At 42.6% G+C, this 22,897-nt stretch overlaps 1 protein-coding gene across 10 annotated transcripts in view; it reads right to left on the bottom strand.

Moving 5' to 3' along the window:
* Nucleotides 1-2,973: 2,973 nt before the first annotated feature.
* The window catches only part of IQSEC1 (IQ motif and Sec7 domain ArfGEF 1), a 778,715-nt gene continuing 758,791 nt past the window's right edge, over nucleotides 2,974-22,897 (bottom strand). For 9 of the 10 annotated variants that reach the window (XM_072598258.1, XM_072598257.1, XM_072598259.1 and 6 more), the window contains 6 exons: nucleotides 21,067-21,192; nucleotides 19,308-19,407; nucleotides 16,298-16,459; nucleotides 15,166-15,342; nucleotides 9,033-9,082; nucleotides 2,974-7,736 (listed from right to left, as the gene is read on the bottom strand). In XM_072598258.1, coding sequence (XP_072454359.1) covers nucleotides 7,152-7,736; nucleotides 9,033-9,082; nucleotides 15,166-15,342; nucleotides 16,298-16,459; nucleotides 19,308-19,407; nucleotides 21,067-21,192 — 1,200 coding nt within the window. In that variant the 3' untranslated portion in view covers nucleotides 2,974-7,151. The remainder of the gene's footprint in view (nucleotides 7,737-9,032; nucleotides 9,083-15,165; nucleotides 15,343-16,297; nucleotides 16,460-19,307; nucleotides 19,408-21,066; nucleotides 21,193-22,897) is intronic. The other variant, XM_072598264.1, reaches the window with a different exon arrangement.

Raw genomic sequence — 22,897 nt, 5'->3', positions numbered from 1 at the left:
CATTGTTTCTCAGTTTTTTCATCTGTAAAATGCAGCTAGGGATATTTGGATTACCTTGCTCATGTTACTGTTTTGAGATTAAAATGAGTTAACATGGGAAATATTTTGTAGCCTAAAAGCACTATACACACAATAGTTGTTGATATGACAGATTTTTGTAGAAAACATATTCCAAGACATCTCTTGGTTTTGTTAACTTTATCTTCTACGCCAGAGATTCTTAACCAAAGGGATCTGTGGATAGATTTCAGGAGGCATGTGAAATATATCACAATTTTAAAAATCTGTTAGTTGTGTTTAAATCTTATTGGTTTCCTTGGTAATTCTATCCATTTCATTTTATGCATTTAAATATTGTTCTATTGAGTCCATGGACTTCAACAGACTTTCAAAGGAGTACATGACATAAAAATGGTTAAGAAACCCTGTGGTCTATACCAGAGCTTTAAAAAAGGGTAATGATTTGGATATCAATCCAGGGTGGCACAATATTACATAGCAAAATTATTTTTCTACCAATGAAATGTTTACATTGGCCAGTAGAGATTACTATATAGCTCTCTAAAAAGGGATCCTAGAGGAAAGAATCAAAACACATTTGACTGTTTTAGCTTTGTCCAAATACTTAAGCTTAAATACATTAAATCTTTCTTCATACTGGTTTACTATGATATCCTTGTGGGGAACAGGAGTGGGCCACCTCTGAAATTGTTGAATATTTGCTAAATAGCAAATGACTAGTGCACAATTCTATCAGTCAGGAAGTAGGCTAGATAACTGCCGAAGTCCAGCACTTCCCAACAGCTTTTTGGCTGTTCAGTCATTTCAGTTATGTCTGATTCTTTGTGACCCCATTTGAGGTTTTCTTGGCAAAGATACTCGAGTGCTTTGCCATTTCCTTCTCCTGCTCATTTTACAGATGAGAAAACTGAGGCACAGGGTTAAGTGACTCACCCAGGGTCACACAGTTAGTATGAACTCAGCAAGAGGAGTTTTCTTAATTTCAAGCCCAGTGCCCTATCCACTGCACCACCTAGCTGCTTCTATGTGCTACCTAGATGCCAATTGTGAAGGTCCATTAATGTGATTTTGGAGATGAATAACTTCAGATGTAGAGTCAAATTTGCCCATTCCTCTGAAGTATAATTTTCCTGTTTTTTTTCCCTCCGTTTGGAAGCCATGTGATTCAAGGGAAGAAACCCAGGCTCTTGAATCAGAGCTGGAGGATTGGGTCCACATCTTGCCCGTGTGACCCAGAAGTGGTCTCTTGAGCTGCCTATGACTCAGTTTCCTTGTCTGTGGGATGAGGAGGCTATATTAGATGGTCTGTGCAGCACCTTCTAGCATTGTATCTTTGATCCTATGACTTCATTCATCCTCATTTCACAGATGCAAGTTGTGACCCCTCCATATTGTGTGTAATTCAAATCTGTTTATTCTCATAAATGCTCCACGGAAGACCTATGTAATGTGTTGGAGAGCTGATTAGTTTAATATTTTAAGGGTACTAATCTAGCCCTGAGGCTGTCATCTATCGTCATCTACCACCTATCATTACAGCTGCCCCCATCTTCTTTTCCAGGAATAACATATATATAAAACATATATTATATATATATATACATATAATACTGCATATATATATATATAAAAATACTGCATCTCTTGTACAAATTATCTCTGGTAATATGATGTAGTGAATCAACAAACATTTATTAAACTCCTTGAAAAAAATAAAAAATAAACACATTTTGGTTAAGGACAAACAGCTTCTATACCATAAAGGACATTGAACAGATCAGAAAGAGGAACCAAGAGTATCTCATAGCCAACAGTAACAAAAACAGAAATAGTAGGTGCTTGGTAGAAATATTTTTCATCTGCAATATCAGATACTGTGGATGTTTCATCATGGGATTTCTCCCATTTTCCTGTCTTTTTTTTTTAGCTCACACTTATATATCCCCCATTCCTAACTATTGAACCCTCACTTATGCAAACCAACAAACTCAGAAACTGGGCCTGGTACATATACAACGTTTCCCATCTATCAAGAAAGATGCATTTCATCCTTTGTTCTCTAGAAACAATATAGAAGTGTTTCAGCTGCCTTTTAATGTTTTCTTTTCCATTACTCTATTCTTTGGATATTTTATTTTCCTGATTGTGCCTTCTTTGCAATCATTCAAGTATTCCTATATGAAACGTTTTCTAGTTGAGTAAAAATAATTTTTCTGAACTATTGACTTTTGCCTAACATAGGAACAGGAGATCAATGGGAAGACTTTTTCATAGATCAGAATTCATCACCCTACAGTGAGCAAGCTTCATGTATGACTTACCATTAAAGTTATTTTAGTTCTCAAGGACTACATATATGTATCTTCTGTAACTGTTATTAATTTTTGTTTCAAAATGTGATATGGACTAAACCTTTAGGGAAATATTCAATAAGACTAAATTTGGTCAGGAACATTTATTTAGAAAGCAATTATATCTTTCTTCTAAGCCCCAATTCATTAAAAAACAACACAACTCCCCAAACTGTACATTCATAGACATTTCTCAGTTCAATTATATAAAATGACATAGTACTTCAACTTGTGAAAATCAATTTTATCTGTGAATGACATGTCCATTTTAATCTCTAATGGAAGACTGAGACAGTTTTCTACCAGAAATTTCGTTCTAATGCTTCTCTGCAGGTTAACAAGGTTGAAGGATATTTACAATCAAATATTGGCCCATCTGTATTCTCCTATTGCCTTTCATGTAGCCAACATAATTGTCAGCCATGAGTGACTCACAAATTTAGTTTGTCATGAATCTCAACCCCTTTCGGTAGTACCCCCAAAAGTGACCAAGATCAATTAAATGTTTTCAATGAGTACTCAGCTAAAGAGAATATAGATATCTTTCTTTCTCTAGCTAATAACTGAATTCCTAGATGTTTCAGAAAAATTAAGAAACAAAGAGTTTTAAATGATTTATTTGATTTCTTCACATGATCACAGTTATAGTTTTACACTGATAGGGTCTGTTACTACTTACAGACAGAATGCATATTAAAACGAAAGCACTCCTTTCCTCTCCAGAGTTACACAGTCAATGAATGGGTACTGGGCCTCAATAAAGCAGAAGCTTCTTCTGAGCAGGATGGTCTTGGAAGTCTTTAAACAGTCTGCACTCAAGATCTAACTCTAACAATTTTTAATACGGTTCAAAGCTGAATTATGGTTCTTAAGAGGAGATAGGTACTGTATGTAACCTCAAAGTGAAAGAATGCAGACTTAAGAGTAATACTAATTTACACACTATATACAAGTTGAGAGAATTATCTATTCCTCCTACTTGGTCCCATTTTCACCACCCCATTTCACTCAAAGTAATCTTACAATTGGTTCCTTTGTTACTGTTGTTAATATATATACAATTACTCATTTTTCAGGCAGGAAGGGCGATGGTATTTTACAACGAAAACAGCATGCTTAACTGTAGAAAACACAGTTTCATATGGAACGGCAAGTCAACATGTAGAGAGTCATTGTTTAAATATTTGCCAACTGTCTTTTTAGCTCATTTTAATGAGAAATAAGAGGCTTCTGTTGCATGCAGTTGATGATGGAAAAAACTCTACACTGGAAATCTGATTACTTTTTAGCAAGACGTACATTATATTAGGACGAACTTTATTTTTTACACTGATGTACATTTCATTCATAAACTTAAAAAAATACAAATACATTATTTGATTGTTGTCCCAGAAAAGATTTTGTTGTTGTTGTTACCAGCTGTTTTCCTTAAGGGTCTTGCCATGATGTTATTGATTATATGATCGCACCAATTTGTGGGGTTTGAAAAATGTTACTAGTGTGTCCTGACTCGACTTCTTCAACTAGCATGACTAGAACCATCCCAACAGCCATCTCAGCCTCAAGGAGAACATTTAATTCTCTTTTGCAGCCCAACTCATCAATGTCCTTCTATCTTCCCATTCAAGGCAAAGACAGATGATGTTTCCATATGGCTATTAATCTGTGATTTATTCTGACATGTTGGATTGTAACTTTATAAAAAAGCAATGATGTCCCAAAGACCTCTTATGTGACTTTTGGGAAACTAGTTTGTTGGTATTCATTACTTCCCAAAGTAAAAACAGGAGGCATAACTCTGATCTTCTCAGTCTATGATGATACCTGTGAAAATGTTTCTAGTCTCGGGCTTAGAAAAACACAGATAGCACAAAGTTTGTCTACTGTGTTGATCCAAGCCTTGGGTAAAATTGGAAACAGGAGGATAAAAAGTTCATTGTGAAAGCTTCAGGGGAAGGACAACTGTTTAACCCATGTTAGTGGTAATTCTTCTCTTAAGGCTTTCAATGGATCATCTTCTGGCCCAGGTATCTATCTCCCTAGCACAAAGTCTAGACTCAATACCTTGTAGGTAGAACTTCAGAACACACGACAGTTTAGGAATACAAATGACCACAAAAAAAACTCAAAACAACAAAGACAGACCCAGCACCATGATGCAGAAGTATCTTTTGGTTAAGGGGAGTGGACAGTGGTGGAGGACAGAATTCATTTCATTCATTTATTTATTTATTTTTCACTAATGCCACTTGAGAAAGAACAATGTTGTACCCAAAGTTTCATATCTTTTCTGGAACAACCTAGAAATTACAATTAGACTCTACCACTGGTACAGCGGGATGAAGAAAAGCCTACATATTTTAATGTTACCACTTTACTTCAACTAATTTTCAACAGTAAAGACCAATATATTTTGCAAATATACAATATGTAGAGTGTAGCCTCACACCATTAACATTAGATGACATGCAATACAGTTCTAATTTCCCTTATCATAACAATATCCCTTCACTTGCAAGAACAGAGAGCCTCAAGGGAATTTGGACAAGTTCAACTTTAAGGTAAATGGGACAATTTTGGAACAGTTAATGGCAACCGAATAGCCTCCCAACTCAGCCCAAACTAAATCTAAAGGACATGTGTACCACTCTTTTCACAAAAGAGCAGTTTGGAGAAGATATCAAAGAAAGAAGTATTACACACATAGAAAAACAAAAATGGGTAGATTTAATTTTTTTTTAAAGGCTACGCTCTAGACAGTTAATCTTTCTAGAGGACAAATACAACAAAGTGCTCAGTTTGCAGTTTTGCTGATTTTGTGATAGCAATGGCATGACAAAAGGGGTGAGGAATCAAGAAAAAGATGGGGAGTCAACAGATGCCCCCACACTTGATGATGACCCAAGCGACGGGAACCAGGAGCTTTTCAAACCAGAAGGTTTTGTTCTTCTCGTTGGCGTTGCCTCTGCACCAGCCCCCGCCACCAACTCTTTCGTGCTTTCCCCACATCTCAACAGAGGGACTTCGTATCCTCCCCCCTTTCCTTTTCTTTTTTTAAAGGGGTCTTGCATTTTAGCTGGAGCAATGGGGGCAGATCTCTTGTTTCTACTGCTTAGGTGTAAAGAACTTGCAGCTGCAGAGGCTCAAAAGGCTGAAACTACAAAGTAGGTGCCATGTTTGACTCAGTATAAAATCTGGATGTGCAGAATCTTGGACGGGTTAGCAGATGGTGTCATCACAACACAGAAGCAACAAGAGCACAGCTTGATTTCATGTGATGCTTTTGCAACTAACCAGACTATGAGAGAGAGGCAGGGGAGACTCAGCCTGCTGAGTACTGGGTACTTGTCAGCTAAGAAGTCGGATGGGTCACAATGATGAAACAGGTGTTTTGCTAGCACATGGCTACATGGAATTACAATTATTGTTATTATTTTTTAAAATAAAAACACCACCCTATAATGCTAAATTCTAAAATAAATGTCTTAGAGCAGTTCCTGTTGGAAATGCTCTAGAGGGACTTCCGCCCAATGCAATTGGGAACAAAATGATTAAGTTATGGTGTTAAGGAAGCGAGGATGAGTGTCTGTCATTTTCATGTTGGAGATGAAAATTTCTGCCATGTTTATGTGCACCTCTCATATGACTCGGAATTTTGGGTCCAAAAAAATCAAATGTATACAAAAGAAATGTGGATCATGTAAATTCACAGTTATTACAGCCTTTAAAGTGTCTAAGAAGTTTTGTAACCAATACTCAAAGACAACCAATGCTTAGCTGGTCATCCCATGTTGCTACTGTAGGGTTTACTGCTTCCTAACTAGTTTGCTTACCTGAAATACCAGAGCAATTACAATACTGGTTACTTAGGATATTATTGTTAATAAAATAAGGATTTATACAAAGCAATACTGGACTTAAACAGTTAGATGCTATGTTACTTGGCACATTCAGTAATGATTGCTTAGAGATCTTTGCAAGTCCTCAGGGGACTTTCTCTCTCTCTCTCTCTCTCTCTCTCTCTGAAAATACTGAAACATCTGAAATTTGTTTCTAGCATTTAAGTTTTTGGCCTACTCTCTCACATACTACTCAGCTATGGTGCTGTCTATCAAGTAAGTGGAAATTCCTTGTAAAATCTATATTGCTAGTTATGTGGACTGAAAAGTTTGCTTTCCACGCACAAACATTACCTATACAGTGTGTATGTATATTTATATATATATATATTTATATATATTTATATTATATAAAGTTTACTTACGTACTTTCATCAACCATATCAGGTCTACTTAATTTTTTGCCCATTGTCAATTAGAGCAAGAATGCCACAAGGTGTGTGTGTGTGTGTGTGTGTGTGTGTGTGTGTGTGTGTGTGTGTTTCTTCTTTTCTAGGCTGGGTTTTCATATGCCTGTAAAACCAAGGAGGGCAAGGGAGCTTGGGGCGGTTTAACATCTACTTGGAAGGTGGCACCATTTCAAGGCCAATGATGGCAAAGACTGGCCCAAACGCAGGTCCTCCCAAAGGTGGAGGTGAATGAAGCCCAGGCCAACAAGGTTAAATTGAAAGGAATTTCATTTCCTAAAATGCAAGCCTTGTGAGCTTATGGGATTCAATCATATTGTCTGATTCCAGGGCCAAGGGGAAAAAAAAGAAAACCAATCACCCTGGCTTTGATATGCTGCTGGCTGCCTACTGGGTGCGCCTCTGTGTAGGACATTTGGTGCTACAGTCAATGGGGGGGTCTGAGACCCCCTCCCCATCCCCCCCAGGTCTGTCTAGACAATTGTGCTGATGCCACTGTGTTTGGGCTTCGTGCTGGTGGGAGGAGGAGGGGCAGACTGCTGTCCGTGGTGGTGCACTGTGTGCCCAGAGTGGGTGGAGTGCCCAGCATGGGATGAGGGCAGTGGTGGGTGGGCATGCGGTGTGTGGGCATGTGCCACATAGGGTGGGTGGGGCGGATGACCCCCATGGGGGACATGGTGGTACTGGTGTGCATGCTGAGTGTGCTGAGGTGGGTGGTAGTGGTGGTGGTGGTGGTAGGGGGGCGGATTCTGCTGCATGTGGCAGTACTGGGTATGGTGCGTGTGCACCTGGGCCTGTGTCTGTCCCTCAGAGGGGCCCTGGTGGTGCCCGGTGGACGAATGCGGAGCATGTTGCTGATGGGAGATGACTGGTGGGTGAGAAGGGGGCTGTGAAGGGCCAGAGAGTGGGTGGGCCTGAGGAGGAGGCTTCCCTCTCTTACTACCAAACAGGGAGCCTAGGATGGAAGAAGAGTTGGGCATAGTCTGGTGTGGGCGAGATGGGCACTCTCGGGTTGATGTAGCTCTTCGGCGCATGTGAGGACTGCTAATGATGGACCCCTAAAAAGGAAATTCATAGAAATAAAAATTAAAAGATCTCAAAGTATTTATGTCAGAATGAAAAAAAAAAACTGAAATGAACAAACTGATCATCAAGCCTCAGTTTAGCTGCCTGGCTATATACAGTGGGTAAGGTTTGGGTGAGGCCAGGCTCTGACCTATGCCTCCTCTAATACAACTAGGGGTTCCACTGGTAGGACGAGTGACTCTGCCAGGTAGAACTGCTCTGTGGAGGAGTGTTTTCTGCAACTTTCCAAGTAAAGAGCAGAGAAAATGCTGACTTGGGAAATCCTTTCCTGACAAGCAGGTGTTAAGAAAACTATAAATGGGAAAACTCAAATCTGTCTTGGGCTGACCATTATCAGGACTATCTGGCTGCTGCTGGTTAGTGTGGTAAATAGACTGGCTAGGCTGCCTGCAGCCTGGTCCCCTTCCCTTGACAATCGCTTCTTTTCACTAAGTCTTTTGTACTCTCCTAACTGGCCCGCTAGCTCCAGTTCAGCTTTCGAGGCTCTACCTCTTCTCAAGTTTTTTAACAGCTAGAGTGGGTGGGACACAGGACAAGCTATGCTTAGGGTATTACCTAGGTTTTAAACTTTATCCTACCTAATGCAACCCAAAACAAAACAAACCAAAAAAAGGGTAAGAAAGGATCTGCAAGCTGAAGTTGACATGAACAGTAAATATAAATGATTTGAAGATGAATGAAATCTCATGAAATCCACATTGAATTCATCTGTCTCATTGGCTGAGCTCCTCCCACAACCTAGCTATGCAATTCCATGGTGTCATGACTGCAGACATTGAGCAGTTTAAACGCCAAAATAAGCGATGGAGATGGTTGAGCATGGAAGTCAAGAGGTCAGCTAAAACATCCAAGTAGCAAGAACAAAGAGGGAGTAGCCAGTGAGCTGGGGCTGTGGCAGGAGAGGAAGAGTGGGGAGGGGAGATGGCAAAGGGGCAGGTGCTCATTAACCATGCTTGTGGGAACAGAGGAGACGGGGTTAGCTGAAACCAAAACACAAAAACCAAAACAACCCGGGTTTCATAAAAAACGAGCCAGTAAGTGGCGCTTGGTATTTTTAAGTTTTGTACCAGGACGGAGTGAGGAGCCCAGGCATGCACTTTATCTTAGGCAGGCAGGTTGTTAGAGGGCTATGTGTGTGTACATTTACATATATATATATTTATGTATATATAAGAAGAAGAGGAGCAAAAAAAATACATGTATATAAAATAAAGGTTGGAAAACGCACATCGTCACATCCAGCTAGACATCAGGCGCTTCCTACTTACTTCCATATTGCTGTCTAGCGATCCTGCACTGCTGCGACGCCCACGCTTCCCTGCCCAGAACATGCAATACCATAGGTTAGAGACCGGACACAAGACCTGGCTGAGCAATATCCTCTCTAGGCCTGAGCTGGCGCTGCTACAGGAGCCTCTAAGCGCAACTACAGAGGGGCTGGGCGGGCACCCACAAGCTTAGCTTCCAGGAAGCTCCCAGCGGCAGGCCTCTGTGGCCCACATCTGGGTCCAAGGGGAGGAGGAGGCTCAGTGGAGAAGCAATAGCCATTCAGGTGCAAAAAGGTATTTCAAAAAAAACCACACATATAAACAAAAACAAAACATAGCCCCAAATTTAAAGACCATCTCCTACACTCCAATTCCAGTCTCTCCAGGGAATGGGGCACAGTGGGCAGGAGGGACACCTTCACCAATGGGAGAATCCAATTCTGCCCAGATTCTAAAAAAGGAAAGACCATCTTCCCCCAGATGTCAGGTACATCTGCTTTTTTCAAGGGTTTCTGGGCAACTGAGGTGTTTCCAAGTACTAGATTAGATGGGAAGAAAGAACCAATAAGGAGATGTGGGGGAAAAGTGAGGCTTTTTAGGAAACTAAAAAACAAAAGCAAAAAACAATTTCTGTGAAGCTACTGAATCTCAGTGGATTTCATATATCTTTTTAGGGGGGGATAGTTAGGAGGAAACTAAACTTAATTTTATCTTTTTTCTTTTTGAATTCTTCTAGACCAGCCAAAATTGCAAGTGTCCCCTTTTGCTTTGGCTCTGTGGTGTGTGCATGGTTGTGCAAGGTGGGCAGAGGTCACTTTGTGTGGCCTGAGTTGTCCATATGAGAAAATGGAAAGGTTGCTGTTGAAACGGATCTGTAGGGGGAATCTCAGGACAAATCCCTCCCTTTGCATAAGGTCATCTGGGCTCTTAGCTTTCCCTTTTCCACCCGGTTTCATGATGTCTATCCCTCTAGGTTAGATCAGCTGGACAGAGCCTGGTACAGACCTTCAAGAAGCTAAACTGGGATACTGACTCAACTTTACCCAAATCTGAACCCCAGGAAGGTAGAACTAGAAGACTCTAAAAGGAAGGCCCTGCTCCTTCTTACCAAGAGAATGGAGTGGGTGAAATGTCCTACTTAGCATCTTCCCCTTTTACAGCTACAAGATACCTAGGATACAGGAAGGTTGAAACTTGGCACTTTTTTCCTTAGGTCAGAAAAAGCCTAAGGAAAAATCATCCATCTTGTCCTATCCTAACCTAACAGAGGAGAGAGGGGATTCTCTCCTTTTACCATCTGAGAAAAAACCAGCAGGTTTTAAAAACATGCACCCTTTCCCCCTTTGCCCACCTCCAGCTCTACTGTGGCCCAAAAGGGTGCACCTGAGTCAAGAAAACAGGCAACTCAGGAGGGCTGACTCCTCAAAGAAACTTTTCTTTCTATTTGAAAGAAAAGCCAGTTTGAGCCACATAAGGTCTGGGAGATGAGAAAGGTTACCTTTCTCTCTGCCTTCTTGGTTAAAGGGCCCTTTTAGACCTTGCTCCGTATCCTACATCTGGGTCCCAAAGGGGTTAGGAAAGCACTCTTAATTTTCCTGAAGGAATGAGCTTCACAAGCCTGTTTTTGTAGGGAGAGAAAGGATCCCTGTAGCTTTCCTCATGTGATGACACAAGCAAGAGTAGGTCATCATCCACTATACAAACAAACCAAGGCCTGCAGTTAGGAGGTTATCATGGAAGCCTTTTTCCTCCTCCAAAGAATCTTCCTTCCCTTCCAATGTCGATGAGGACTTTTTGGGACACAGCAGCTTAGGTGTTTCTTCTTCGTCTCCTTCAACATATTGATTAGATTTTCCTTTATTTTTCTGAGCCTTGTGCCAGTCTGTGGTTAGGTAGGTTAATGGGTGAGGTGTTTTTGAGGCAGACTTTCCAAAGTCAACTAGTGAAAACATATGCACACATATACACACATTCATGCACACCAATATGTATGCAGAAACTGAGACATGTCTGCACATGCATAAGCAAACATATATACCTCAGTTAGGTAGCCACCCACATGTGTACTCTCTTTCTCTCTCCATCCGCAGATGTTCATATGTGTACACAGAGCTCAATCTACATAGATGTCCACAACTTGAAGTAAAATGTCCCTGACTCCATACCAGGCCCTCATTGATGTATGTCCTATCCTGCTACCTGAATGCAGATGTAACACCAGTGTCCAGGTTTTCTAATCATCTGGAAGACCACAGATACTTTCTTATGGTGCCTGGTACACAGTAGGTACTCAATAAATGCTTAAGAAAGGCTTGGAGTCATACAGACATCATATTATTGGCCAGCAGTCCCCCTGGGGGAATCTAGTCCTTGACTCACTTTTCAACACTTCATTGGTCAGCACACTGATTAGACTGCAGAGTTCAGCAGTAACCTCTAAGCCCCGTGCTTCTGATGGCCCTGTGTAAGCTGATGTGAGTGAGTGGGTAGTGGAAGTCTCCCTTAGCCCAGGCATATATCTGGAGCCCCAGGTCTGCTCTGATGAGCAACCCATGGACTCATGCACGTTTCTTGTACAGGTTTTTCAGGATTGTTAGCAATACATGGCAGGTCTGAAAAGTCCTCAAAGACTTTAAATAACGTTCATCATCTATGGAGCAAAGAGATGTTCCAGGAAGGATGGAAGCCAAGCTTTCGGTTAGCTTCTATTTTTCTTAGCATCCTCAAGGTTGGCAACAGGAAAAAAGGCTTCTGTAACTGGATGGACCTTAGTTATAGCTGGTGGAGTAATCCATGTAGGAGATTGACTGCCCCTCGGCCAAGGGAAAGTTGAAGCTGTCGCCATCTTCACCCCTTAACTGCCCATGCTTTGTAAGCAGAGATGGGAGAACACTTCTCTGGGCTGAATAAAAGTCCTCAGAGCAGTGACCCTGTATTTCTTCAGCATTGCCACTAATTTGAAAGGCAGATGCCAACCTACTTTAGCTGGTAATGACTGAGAAGTCAGAGGACTTTTAATTCTGGCTCTGCTACTTCCTACCCTGGGGAGGTCAGTCTCTGTTTCTTGACCTCAGTTTTCTCATCTAGAAAATGAAGGAGGTAAATCAGACAACCTTTAAGGTCTCTTATAGCTCTATATTTAGGAATCTAGGATCTATTTTGTCTAGACAGAGGAGCCTTGAGAAATAAAGATGTTTGCTTTATTTGCACAAGTGGAACTCTGAGTCATTCTAGCTCTGGGACACTCTGAAAAAGTCAGTCTTGGTAGCATTGGCTGAGTTCTGGGGATGAATAGTCAGTCACCTAGCCAGGAGAGCCTTTTAGAGTTTCTCACCAGTTGTTCATACTAATTCAGTACATTTTTTTTTTCTGAGAATTTAACACCCCATGCAAGGCTGCGAGGCATCAGAGGACAAGAAGATGACATGCTCCCTTTCTCTGAGGACCTTCCTTTCCTACCTGGTGATTTTATAATCTTGGCCTCCTTCCTTAGGACAGCATTCAAACCTGTGCTTCACTTCTTGGAAGACTTAAGGTTCCAGGGGAATAGGTATCTTTGAAGTCATCTTCTTGGCAAAATGATAGGACACTTAAAATCCATCTCCACCTGGACACCCTGCTATAATCCTTATGTCCCTTCACCTTCCCCCCACAAGTAAATCTAAATGGCTACGTGTACCTACCCTAGACCTCGCCTTTTACCCTTCTCTTATGGTGAATGGAATAGAGAAGTTACTGGAATTAATATCTTAAGAGGTTCCATGTTTTTCCTTCAGGGCTTGTAGAGGGTTCTAGATCTAGATTAATGTCTCCTTTCAACTCAGGATCTTAAAATAGCATTACTGTTATTATTAATAAAAAAAATAATAAAGTAGTGCCAATATTACTTTCTCCACAAATACTGTAATCCAAGATAGAATGAAAAAGTCATTACCCTGGTCTTAATCCCTCCTATTGGATGGAATCAAAATCCATCCCTTCTGACCCCAAACTCTGGTAGCTAGGAGAAGAAATGACTGATTGCTCTGACTTCTGAACTAACCTGAGTCACTTGTTCACCCTGAACCTCTGGTTTGGTTACTAGGAGGGTGAGGACAGGGGGTATTGACAAGCTGGAGATGCCCCAGACTAAACTTCTTTGTATTATTACTCAGTTCTGGAAAGGAACTGTGGTCAGGGTCCAAAGGTCTTATGGTGGGAGGTACTCTCCCAGCATGGGAAAAGAGCTGGGCCTCAGGGGTCCTGAAGCTGACTCTTAGCTTAATTAGTATGACAAGACCTGGACAGCAGCACAAGCATAACCAGCCACCAGAAGCCTTGGTGTTTATGCCAAATAACAGGAGAGGGTGGCAGGAGTCAGGGAGGGAGTTGGTTGGTTTTTCACACTGCACAGCACCAAACAGAAGCAACCCATAAAGCCTTTGGTGGGCAGAGAGCCTGCAATTAAGTTTAGTTGGGTTTAACAAATCCATTGCTTAAACCATTTATGTGGTAAATGGATTTCAGTTTTGAACTGTGGAAAAAACCAAAAACCAAAAAAAAAACCAAAACTGTTTGGAAATGAGCATGCCAGGAGCAAGATATATGCTGCTGATACATGGAATGATGTCATGAGCAGAAGGAATTGTCTTGCAGATGACACATAACCTTCTGCCTGAGCATGGCTATGTGGCAATACTGGAGAGACTGGGATGGAAAAATCAGACAGGGAAGAAAGAGTGAAATCAGGACTCCTTCCCAGTGGTCTACAGGTGGGTGCTATACCACTGTTACCAGCAGGTTGGAGATGGGATAGCTCTTCTAGGCCTAAAATAAACAGTCGATGACTACAAAGTTATCTCTAGTCTAGGGCCAATTCACATTAGCAGGTGTGAACCTGCGGTGTTCTTGGCTGTGAGGCAGATAGGGATATCAAGGAATAGATATGGTCTAATCATCAGAAAGTTCACAGCAAAGAGATTTGTCATCAACACCTATCCATCCCATTGGACAACGAAGTCTCTAAGTGGCCTCCCCACTGGAACCTCCTCCCTGCTGCCTCTACAGAGAAGCCATCTAGCCACTGAACAGACACAGAAACACAGGCGTTTGAGGATCATGGCTATGCTAAGGTGCAGTGGTTAAAAACAAGCCAGGCATTAGGATTCACTGGCAGCTAACATGGTTTGGTTCTTGGTCTTTCCCCCTCGCTGCTTCATCTCTACCACCATGGCCCTAGCATCTCTCTCCCATTGGTGCTAGCATCCCACTAAAGATTTGGGCAGTGGGCATCACTGGGTATTAATGGCTGGCAGCAAAAAAACAAAAAACAAAAACGGAAAACAAAGCAATGAGGAGAGGCACAGATTGCTCTTTTCACTGAGGGCTTTGGGCTTTTTTTAAAAAACACCTTTCTATTAGCTACTAATGCTGAGTTTGGTGGCATCTGGATTTCAGTCACCTCAGGGGCAATGATATTTTAGAACGTGCGTGCTGAGCAATCAGGACTTTTCCTGATCATCAGGCTAGAGTTCTCTATCAACAACTCAAGCCAAAGGTAAAGGCAACCAAGGGAAAGAAGGAATATCATATTTAGAGAGAGACTACCACGAGGTGCCTCTGCTGGGGGAGGGAGGGAAGGAAAGAATGAGGGGATGTCAGGTTCTAGGCAAAATTTAGTAGGGCTTCACTCAATTTCATTCATCAGTGTAAAACACAGGTAAAAACTTCAGCACAAAATACACAGGACATAGCTGCTAATGAGGCCTGTTCTCTTGCTGTCTCTCTCTCTCCATGTTATAAATTCTTAAAGGAAAAAAAACCACTTTAAAATGGGAGAACTAACTAGTTTATTCTTAGACCAATTTCCCTTCTGTGATGACACTTAAAAATGGGTTCTGTCTTCTTTCTTTTTCAAAAGTACAAACAGCAAAAACTAGAACTGTTTTGTATTTGTCAAAGCTATTTGAATTTTCACGGGGGGAAAAAGTAAAACCAAACAATGTTCTGCTAAGAAAACTTGCCCACTTGCCCTGCCCGGGGCTCTGCCATGTTTCTTTCCATGGGCACAATGCATGCACAAACTGTCGGGCTTTTTCTTTTCCGAGTTTTGCATGCATTGCGCTAGGAAGGCAGAACTAAGCCCGGCTCTTACCCGCTTCTGAGAGGTCTCGGAGCGAGCTGCTGAGGGCACTGCGTTTCAGGCCCTCACCCGTGGCGTAGCTGTCATCGAGGCAAGCTCGGCTCAGAGCCCCATTGCCAGGCTCTTTCTTCAGACTGGAGCACTGGGACATGCTGGGCCGGACGACCCCTTTCTGTTTCTCAAGCTCCGCTGAAACAGACAGAATCGAGGCATGTTCTCAGGGTTACCCATGTAAAGTCTGGGAGCACTGGGGGAAGGGGAGCTCACCAAGACTGGAATGTAGGGGTATCCTAGTGGGACGAGGCCACTGGAAGGACAGAAAATGACTCAGCCAACCTTTGGGGAAATGCTGGAAACCCTGAGCGGGGGACTGTACCCTCTTCAAGAGAAGAAGTTTGACTTAATGGGCAGGTCTGGGCTTCAGAAGACCTGGTGCCCAATCTGTCATGCCATTTCTCTAGCTTAATGGACAATTTATTTAAGACTTTTTTTTTGCCTCTCCCTGTCTGTCTCTGATTCCTACCACCCTAGATGGGGAAGGATGAGCCATCAAAGTTGGTGTAATTCCAGGAGTAATATGCCTCTTGGAGAGAGCTCAAGGTACTGCTGGCATTATTTACAAAAATTATAGTGATAATAATAAGTGACATTTGCCTAGCAATTTAAGATTTCAAAGTGCTTTCCTTTAATAGCACTATTGTGATTACTAACCCAACGCTGCTGAAAAGAAGCTGGTGGGGGAAGACTCTGCTTTCACTCCAGCAGCCAGTTCTCAGCTCCCATGGAAAGGGGGCCAGACCCTGGATTTCCACCAACCCTTCTCCCATCAGATTTCTGCCAGTTGCAGAGCCAGAAAGGCCTGATGATGTGTGGAGTCCACCCTAGAATCTAGAGCAGGGGTGGGGAACCTTTGGCCTCAAGGCCACATGTGGTCCTCTAGGTTCTCAAGTGTAGCCCTTTGCTTGAATCCAAACTTCATAGAACAAATCCCCTTAATAAAAGGATTTATTCTGTAAAACCTAGACTCAATCAAAGGCAGCACATAAGGACCTAGAGGGCAACAGGTTCCTCACTGATCTAGACCCTGAGCCAGACAATGACTTTGTAGTCAAGACTCAAACTGTGTATGATCCTTTGTACTCACACTCTATCCTATGCTTTTCCATTTCCTGAACTTCTGCGATCGATTCCCTCAAGTCATCGGTGAATTTCTTCCTGTCTTGGGGATTGGGTGCATTGAAATTTATCAACACTTTGATGTCCGCTCCTGGGACAGCAGATGTGAGCCGGATGCCATTAGGATAATCTGGAAAGGGAAAGAAATGTTTTCAGTTTTGCTTGTTTCTGGTCAGTTTTTCTTCCCTGAATTCAGGGCTTGGTTTTCACCCAGTTCAGAACACGAACCTTTACAACTCAAGACTTGGCCAATGTGCTCAGCTAGGTGGTATGGTGGACACAGCCCTGGGCTTTGAGGCCGGGTTTGAACCCAGGGTCTTTCTGGCTCCAACACTTACTACCTATATGAGCTCAGGTAAGTCAGTCATTTCAACTCCTCTTGGCTTCACTTTTCTCAGTTCTCCAGTAAGAAGACTGAACTTGATAGCCTCATCTCCGACATCTTGTTCCAACTCTAAACCCATGACTTTGTGGTAAGGTTCAGGGTAGATGATTCCAGAGAGGGATATGAAATAAGCCGATGTCCATCAGACACAAAATTAACCCTTCCTGTCACTGAGAGCATTAAACCAAACTGCTGCAGTGTCTCACCTGTTGGGGCTTCACCTGGGCGATTCTCACAAAACTGCCTTTGCCATGTAGAACCATAAATAACATCACATGAGGAAAATTAATGAACTTAAGATATTTAACTTGTAAAAGGCAGGGAACATGATAGCAGGAACCATTAGCTAAGTTAAAGGTGAAACTGACATATTCTGTGTTGCTCTAGGGCAAGAATTCTTAATATTTTTTGTGGACCCCTTCTCAGAACAGAGGAAAGGGGAAGAAAAGGGGAAGAGAATAAACATTTATGTAGTGCCTACTGTGTACCAGGTACTATGCTAAGGTCCCCTCCATCCCACCCCCTGCCTTTTTTTTACTTATGTTATTTGATTCTCACAACAATCCTTCGAGGTAGGTAGCTACTACATATTATCCCCATTTTACAGTTGGGGAAACTGAGGCAAGCAGGATTTAGTGGCTTGCCTAGGGTTACACAGCTAGAAATATCTGAAGCCAGATTTGAACTCAAGATGAGTCTTCTTGACTCTGGGAACAGGGATGAGGGGAAAGTCACTCAAGGACTTTGGTGACATGCAAACCAGGGATTAGGAGTTAGAGGGGGATGGGGGTGGTCCTGGGTTACAGCCATGACTCTAGCATAGATCTCATTTCTACTGGAGGGTTCATTGACATTATTACCACAGGAGATATTCCTTGGAGAAGGTCCAAGGCCAGATCTTGTTGGGTGAGTGAGCATGGGGACTGGGCATGAGGGGGTCAGATGAATCAACAGGCCCTCTGAGATGCCAAATGCCCATCTTTACAGGCCCAAGTCCTCTCTATGAGCAGATAGCACCGACATGCTGCCTCCATGCCCTTGACAAGAGCAAACTGTACCCTGTCTTCTCTCACACGCCTATTTCCCAAAGACAAGTTATACAAGGCTCCAAAGGCCCTCATTCAGGCAGCACAGAAACTCCCCCAGGGTTAAGATAAGGCATAGAAGGGCTAGGCAATCACTGAAAGCCCAAGTCTCCAGAAGAGAGGACGGAGAGTTTCCAGATCTAGGATGAAAGAAGCCAGGGCAAGAGGCCTCAACTCTCCTAACTCAACTAGTCAGGTAGTGTCCAAAAGAGCTGCTTAGGTGCCCCAGAATGCCCTAACCTGTAAATACAAAAAGGGCCAAAAGTCTTCTAAGAAGACAAAACCAATACTGAATGAATGGTGTTTGTTTTAAAAGCATTACTGCCATGCCTCAAATGACCCTTCATCTAGCAGCACCATCTGGGATGAGACAATCCTCAGCCCCACCCCAGCTGCAGCCCCAAGGTCAGCATGTTCCCATCAGCAGTACTTTGGAACACTGGGTTAGCAACACCTAAATCACAGACCCTGTCCCAGCATGGGAGAGCAGAGGAAGCAGAGCCCAGCCTAGGCCAATCCAGTCTATGGGTCTCAGGAGAAAGAGAATCAGCTTAGCAGGCAACCCCAAGACTTCAGAAAAGAGAGGAGAGCTATATAGTCTAAAGCCTCACAAACAGCCTCTCCTGGCTTGTCTCCTAGCCTTTCTGATGCCTTTTGCTCAGCTTCTAGATTCCTAAGACTCTCCATCATTCAACTGTCTTTACAGTTAAGGGTGGAGGTGGGGAAGAGGGACAGGGGAGAGAAGGAAGGAAGAAGAAAGAGGCAGAGACTGTTGGAAGCAGAGGGAGAGTTAATAAGAGAAAGGGAGACTGAGACAGAGATGTGCCTATAAAATTGGTGTTATTTTCACCTCGTAGTCCCCTATTTCCCCAGGGAGTTTAATCCAGGAGATCACATTCTGTGGCCTTTCCCCGAGTATACTTCTGGGATTAGGGGTGGGGGACAGAAAGGGTACCACCAGAGGGAAAGGAAGGCATAGCAATCCTAAAGTTTGAAGAGTGACAGTTTCCCAAAAAGAAGCTTCCACAAAATGTGAGTGCTGAGAAGGACCCCATGTGGATAGGAATCTTTTCTACCAAATTCCCAGTAAGATGCCATCTAGCCTCCAAGATAGATACCCAGTGATGGGGAATTCATCATCTCCCAAGGTAGGCCATTCCACATGTAGACTCCCCGACGGCAGGGACGGCTTTATCTTTGACTATATATCTAGTGCCTCACCCAGTACCCAACATGGAGCAGGAGTTTAGTTAAAGTTTGTGGATTGATTGGAGCCACTAATCATTAGTAAGTTTTTCCTTCCATTGGGCTTAAATTTGCCTTTCTGTGTCTTTCATGCTTTGTTCCTATTGTGCCCTGTTGGGTGAAGGGGATCAAATCTGATCACTCTCCCACATCAAAACTACTCAGATGTTTTAAGATGGCAGCAATGTCCCATCCCTGATATGTTCTTAGGACATCTGGCTCTTCATGAGGAGAGAAAATGGGGGAGGAAGAGAAAGACTTACACTGATTCTCGAATAGGAGGACCTGCATGCCATAAAGAGAAAAGGATTGGCGGAAACTGTATGTCACAGAATTCTTCTTTTTCTGAAAGATCTTGGTGACCTGAGGAGAGCAAATGTATTATATCATTAGTTACACTGACATGGGGAAAAACCCGAGGATAATCCATGCCTTCCATCTTCTCTTCCAGTTAGGAGAAATGTGTGCTCTCTCTCTCTCTCTCTCTCTCTCTCTGTCTCCCATTTGCCTTCTTTATCCCTGTTTCTCTCTCCTCTCCCCAATGGACATGCTTCCCATAAGTCTTTGCCCTCCCCTTCCACCTGGATGCCCTTTAAATCCCTGTATCTCACACTGAGAAGTCTTTGCTGACATTGGAGAGGATTCTGAACACCTGCTCATGAGATTGATCTCATCTGTACAAACACCCCTTTTGTGCTCCAAATCATTGGATGGTTTTTGTTCTCTGCAAAGCTTACAGCTTTGTGGACCTGAGACAGAGTCTCCTGAGAGTCACTGCAGGCTTCATTACAATCCTGTAGTTCAGGGTGGATGCAGGAAGCACTATTATATTTACATGCTTGATAAAGCCTATTAAGAAAGTAATGCAATGAAGTACACTCCCCTGGACTTAGTACCAAAGGGGAAGGGGTGCAAATCAGTAAGTGAAACATAGAAATAATGCAAAGAGGTAAAACTTTATTGCCTTCTCTTCCATAATCAAAACCTAGATGTAAGATAACCACTATTCTAAGCTCATGATCCATGATGCTTGAATCCACACAGAATAGGAAACTTCCATTCTGTAACTGGCCTCATAGTCAACTACATACAAAAACATTGTCTGCTCATCAGTTACTCTGTTCTGAGTAGGGTCTAATTCTGGAGAAGGGAATAGTCCTTTCTAGAAGCTAAAAGCTGGTCCCCAAAGCAAATCCCAAAACTAACTATAGTGGGCAGCAATCAACAGGAAGGCTATTATTGTGTTCTCATAAGAAGGGGACCTGAGGATCAAGGAGAAATGTCTTCTGCAGCAAAAATAGACACTGCCCCATCGGCTGGAAATGCCAAACACTAAAATTTAATTCTCTGTCCACTCAGATGTGTACATATAGAAACACTCTTCCTCAACCCTCAAACTGCTTGCTAATCTAGCTGAAACAGATCAGGGGTTGACCTTTTTTTGGTACTGTGCACCATTTTGTCCATGAATACAGTACTTACAATTTGCCAGTCTACAGGCACACCTCTAAGAATAATGTTATTAGGTGTATTAAAATAAAACGCAGAACATCGCAAATGAAACTAATTCTATTGAAGTACAGTCTGTGATCTAGTTACAGTTCTATTAATTATAGTAATTTTGAGGTAATGATAAGCATAAACTATATTTCAAGATAACTAATGTGATATGAAAACATCTGTGATTTCTATTGGTGACAAAGACACAGGTATTACTAATACCACTGTGGCTTCCTGCCTACATTCAAATAATGGAAGAAAATGCTAAACTCTAGTTAGAGGTTAGTGAAATAGTGATGTGAGTTTTTTCCTATCCAAGTACACAGACCCCACCTCCTCTAAATTCTATTTGTGGACCCTCAGAGGGACTGTGGACCTCAGGTTAAGAATCTTCAGATGTGCTGATCTCTAAGGAGGAGAGTCATCAGGGGCCCTGAGACCTATGACAAATGGCTTGTGCTAGGACAACTCCAGAAGAGGTTCTTCGTGTATGTGAAGATACACCACAATTCAATTACGTACCACAAGGAGGTCATTAAATAAGAAGATTTCTCGCTGGTGTAATCCAAGCTTTTGGGGTTTATTCGGGTCGGGCACTTCAAAGAGCCGGCAATAGCAAACAAGCCTCCGATGGGGAAGGGAAAGTACCTGTGGGAAGGGAAGAGGTACTGATGTCAGCTGTAAACTAGCAACTCCCATATGGCCAGGTGAAGGTGCGTGCCCCTAGCTGATCTAAATATGCTACTGATTGGCACAGAGCTGACCTCACCCTCGCCTCCCTCTGCCAACTAACCAGACACCAGTGATCTTGTGCTCGCTCCTTCAGAACTCCTGAATCTACTTCATTCAGATGGGATTCCTGCTCTACTCCATGCCATGCTAGAGGAGGAGAGTTGTGACCCTGCCTCTGTTCCCAGACAGAGCAGTTATTATTGGGCTAACAAAGAATTCTCCCCACCTATATTTGATTTACTTAGTCTCTTTATCCCCCCTTTATCGACTCTTTAAGTCAGTGCAATATTCTCTCACTAACATCTTTGCCTTGGGCCTCTCTCTCCACTCCCCATTCCTCCTATATGCCCCTGAAAGATTAATTTTCCTTAAACATCAACCTGATAAGCTCACTCTCCTGATCCAAAAGCCTCAATGGCCCTCCATAAAGTTTATATTTCTTAGGCTCTGGTTCCTACTCCCTCTTCCAGTCTTACCTGCCCTCTCGGTCCTACCAGGCCAGGCTAGCTTCTTTTTCTTGTTCATTTCCAACTTGCTAGTCCTTGAGCACTTCAGGACCTCACCTGAGATGTCCTCTCCTCCCTAACCAGTCCACTGTTAACCTTCAAGCTCAGATCTTACCTACTTATGTGGAGTCAGTCCATGGTCATTTCTGACCCTGTTGAGTTTAATACTGTATGCTGACATTCATGTGATATATCGTGTATTTCCATGTATATTTCTACTAATTTTTAAAGTGTGTTTGTTTTCCCAATTCGATTGTAAGATCCTTAAGAACAGGATTCATGTTTTATGCGATTTCTCTATCTAACAAAAGTGAACAAAGCACCTAGCATGCAGTAAGCTGGCTCTCAGTAAATAGCCAAGGGAAGACTGATGCTCAGTATCTCTTTATAGCCCCCTAGATCAGCCTGAAAATGCTCTTCTTGATGAGCTTCAGGGGAAAGAGGAGGCGAGGCTGGTCAGGATGGGGCCTGTTTCCTTCCATGAACAGAGAGAGGTTCCCCCACTGGCATCTCATTCAACTTGCTCCAGAAGCCTTACCTCAACATTGGCTTAGAGAGATGCACAAATAAAGGAGAAGCTAGACCCAGGATGTGACAGAGAAGGGAAAAAGGAGCATTCCTCTTCCTTCCCTAGAATTCGTTTTTAATGGTCACGAATAGGGGGGATTTTGTGTATGGGGGAGAATCGGGGGGTGAAATCCTTAGTGCCATTGTGGCTTGATTTTTCTCCGTGTCTGGCTCCTGCTTCCATTCCTAAGCTAATGTTGGAGGAGTCTGGTGAACATCTGGGTAACGTCAAGTCACCTCTGACCTCTTAGCATGTTATGAGTGAAAAGGATAATGGATTTCTAGTCCTAAGACTTAAATCTGATTCCCACCTAATGTTTGTATCACTGCGATAGCCTCTGTTTATCTGTAAAAGGGGAGGGCTAGACTAGTTGCTTTTCTATGTTGAAATCTTATGATTTTAGGGGCAGCAAGTTGACTCAGTGAATAAAGCACTCGAGGAATTAAAATCTGACCTTAGATGCTCACTAGCTTCATGACCCTGGGCAAGTCATTTTACCTCTTTGCCTCAGTTTCCTCATCGGTAAAATGGGAATAATGATATCATC

Source organism: Notamacropus eugenii, chromosome 3, assembly GCF_028372415.1.
Source record: "Notamacropus eugenii isolate mMacEug1 chromosome 3, mMacEug1.pri_v2, whole genome shotgun sequence".
NCBI lineage: Eukaryota > Metazoa > Chordata > Mammalia > Diprotodontia > Macropodidae > Notamacropus > Notamacropus eugenii.
Note: the sequence above shows the minus strand (reverse complement) of the source record. Positions and strands in the feature narration are given on the sequence as shown.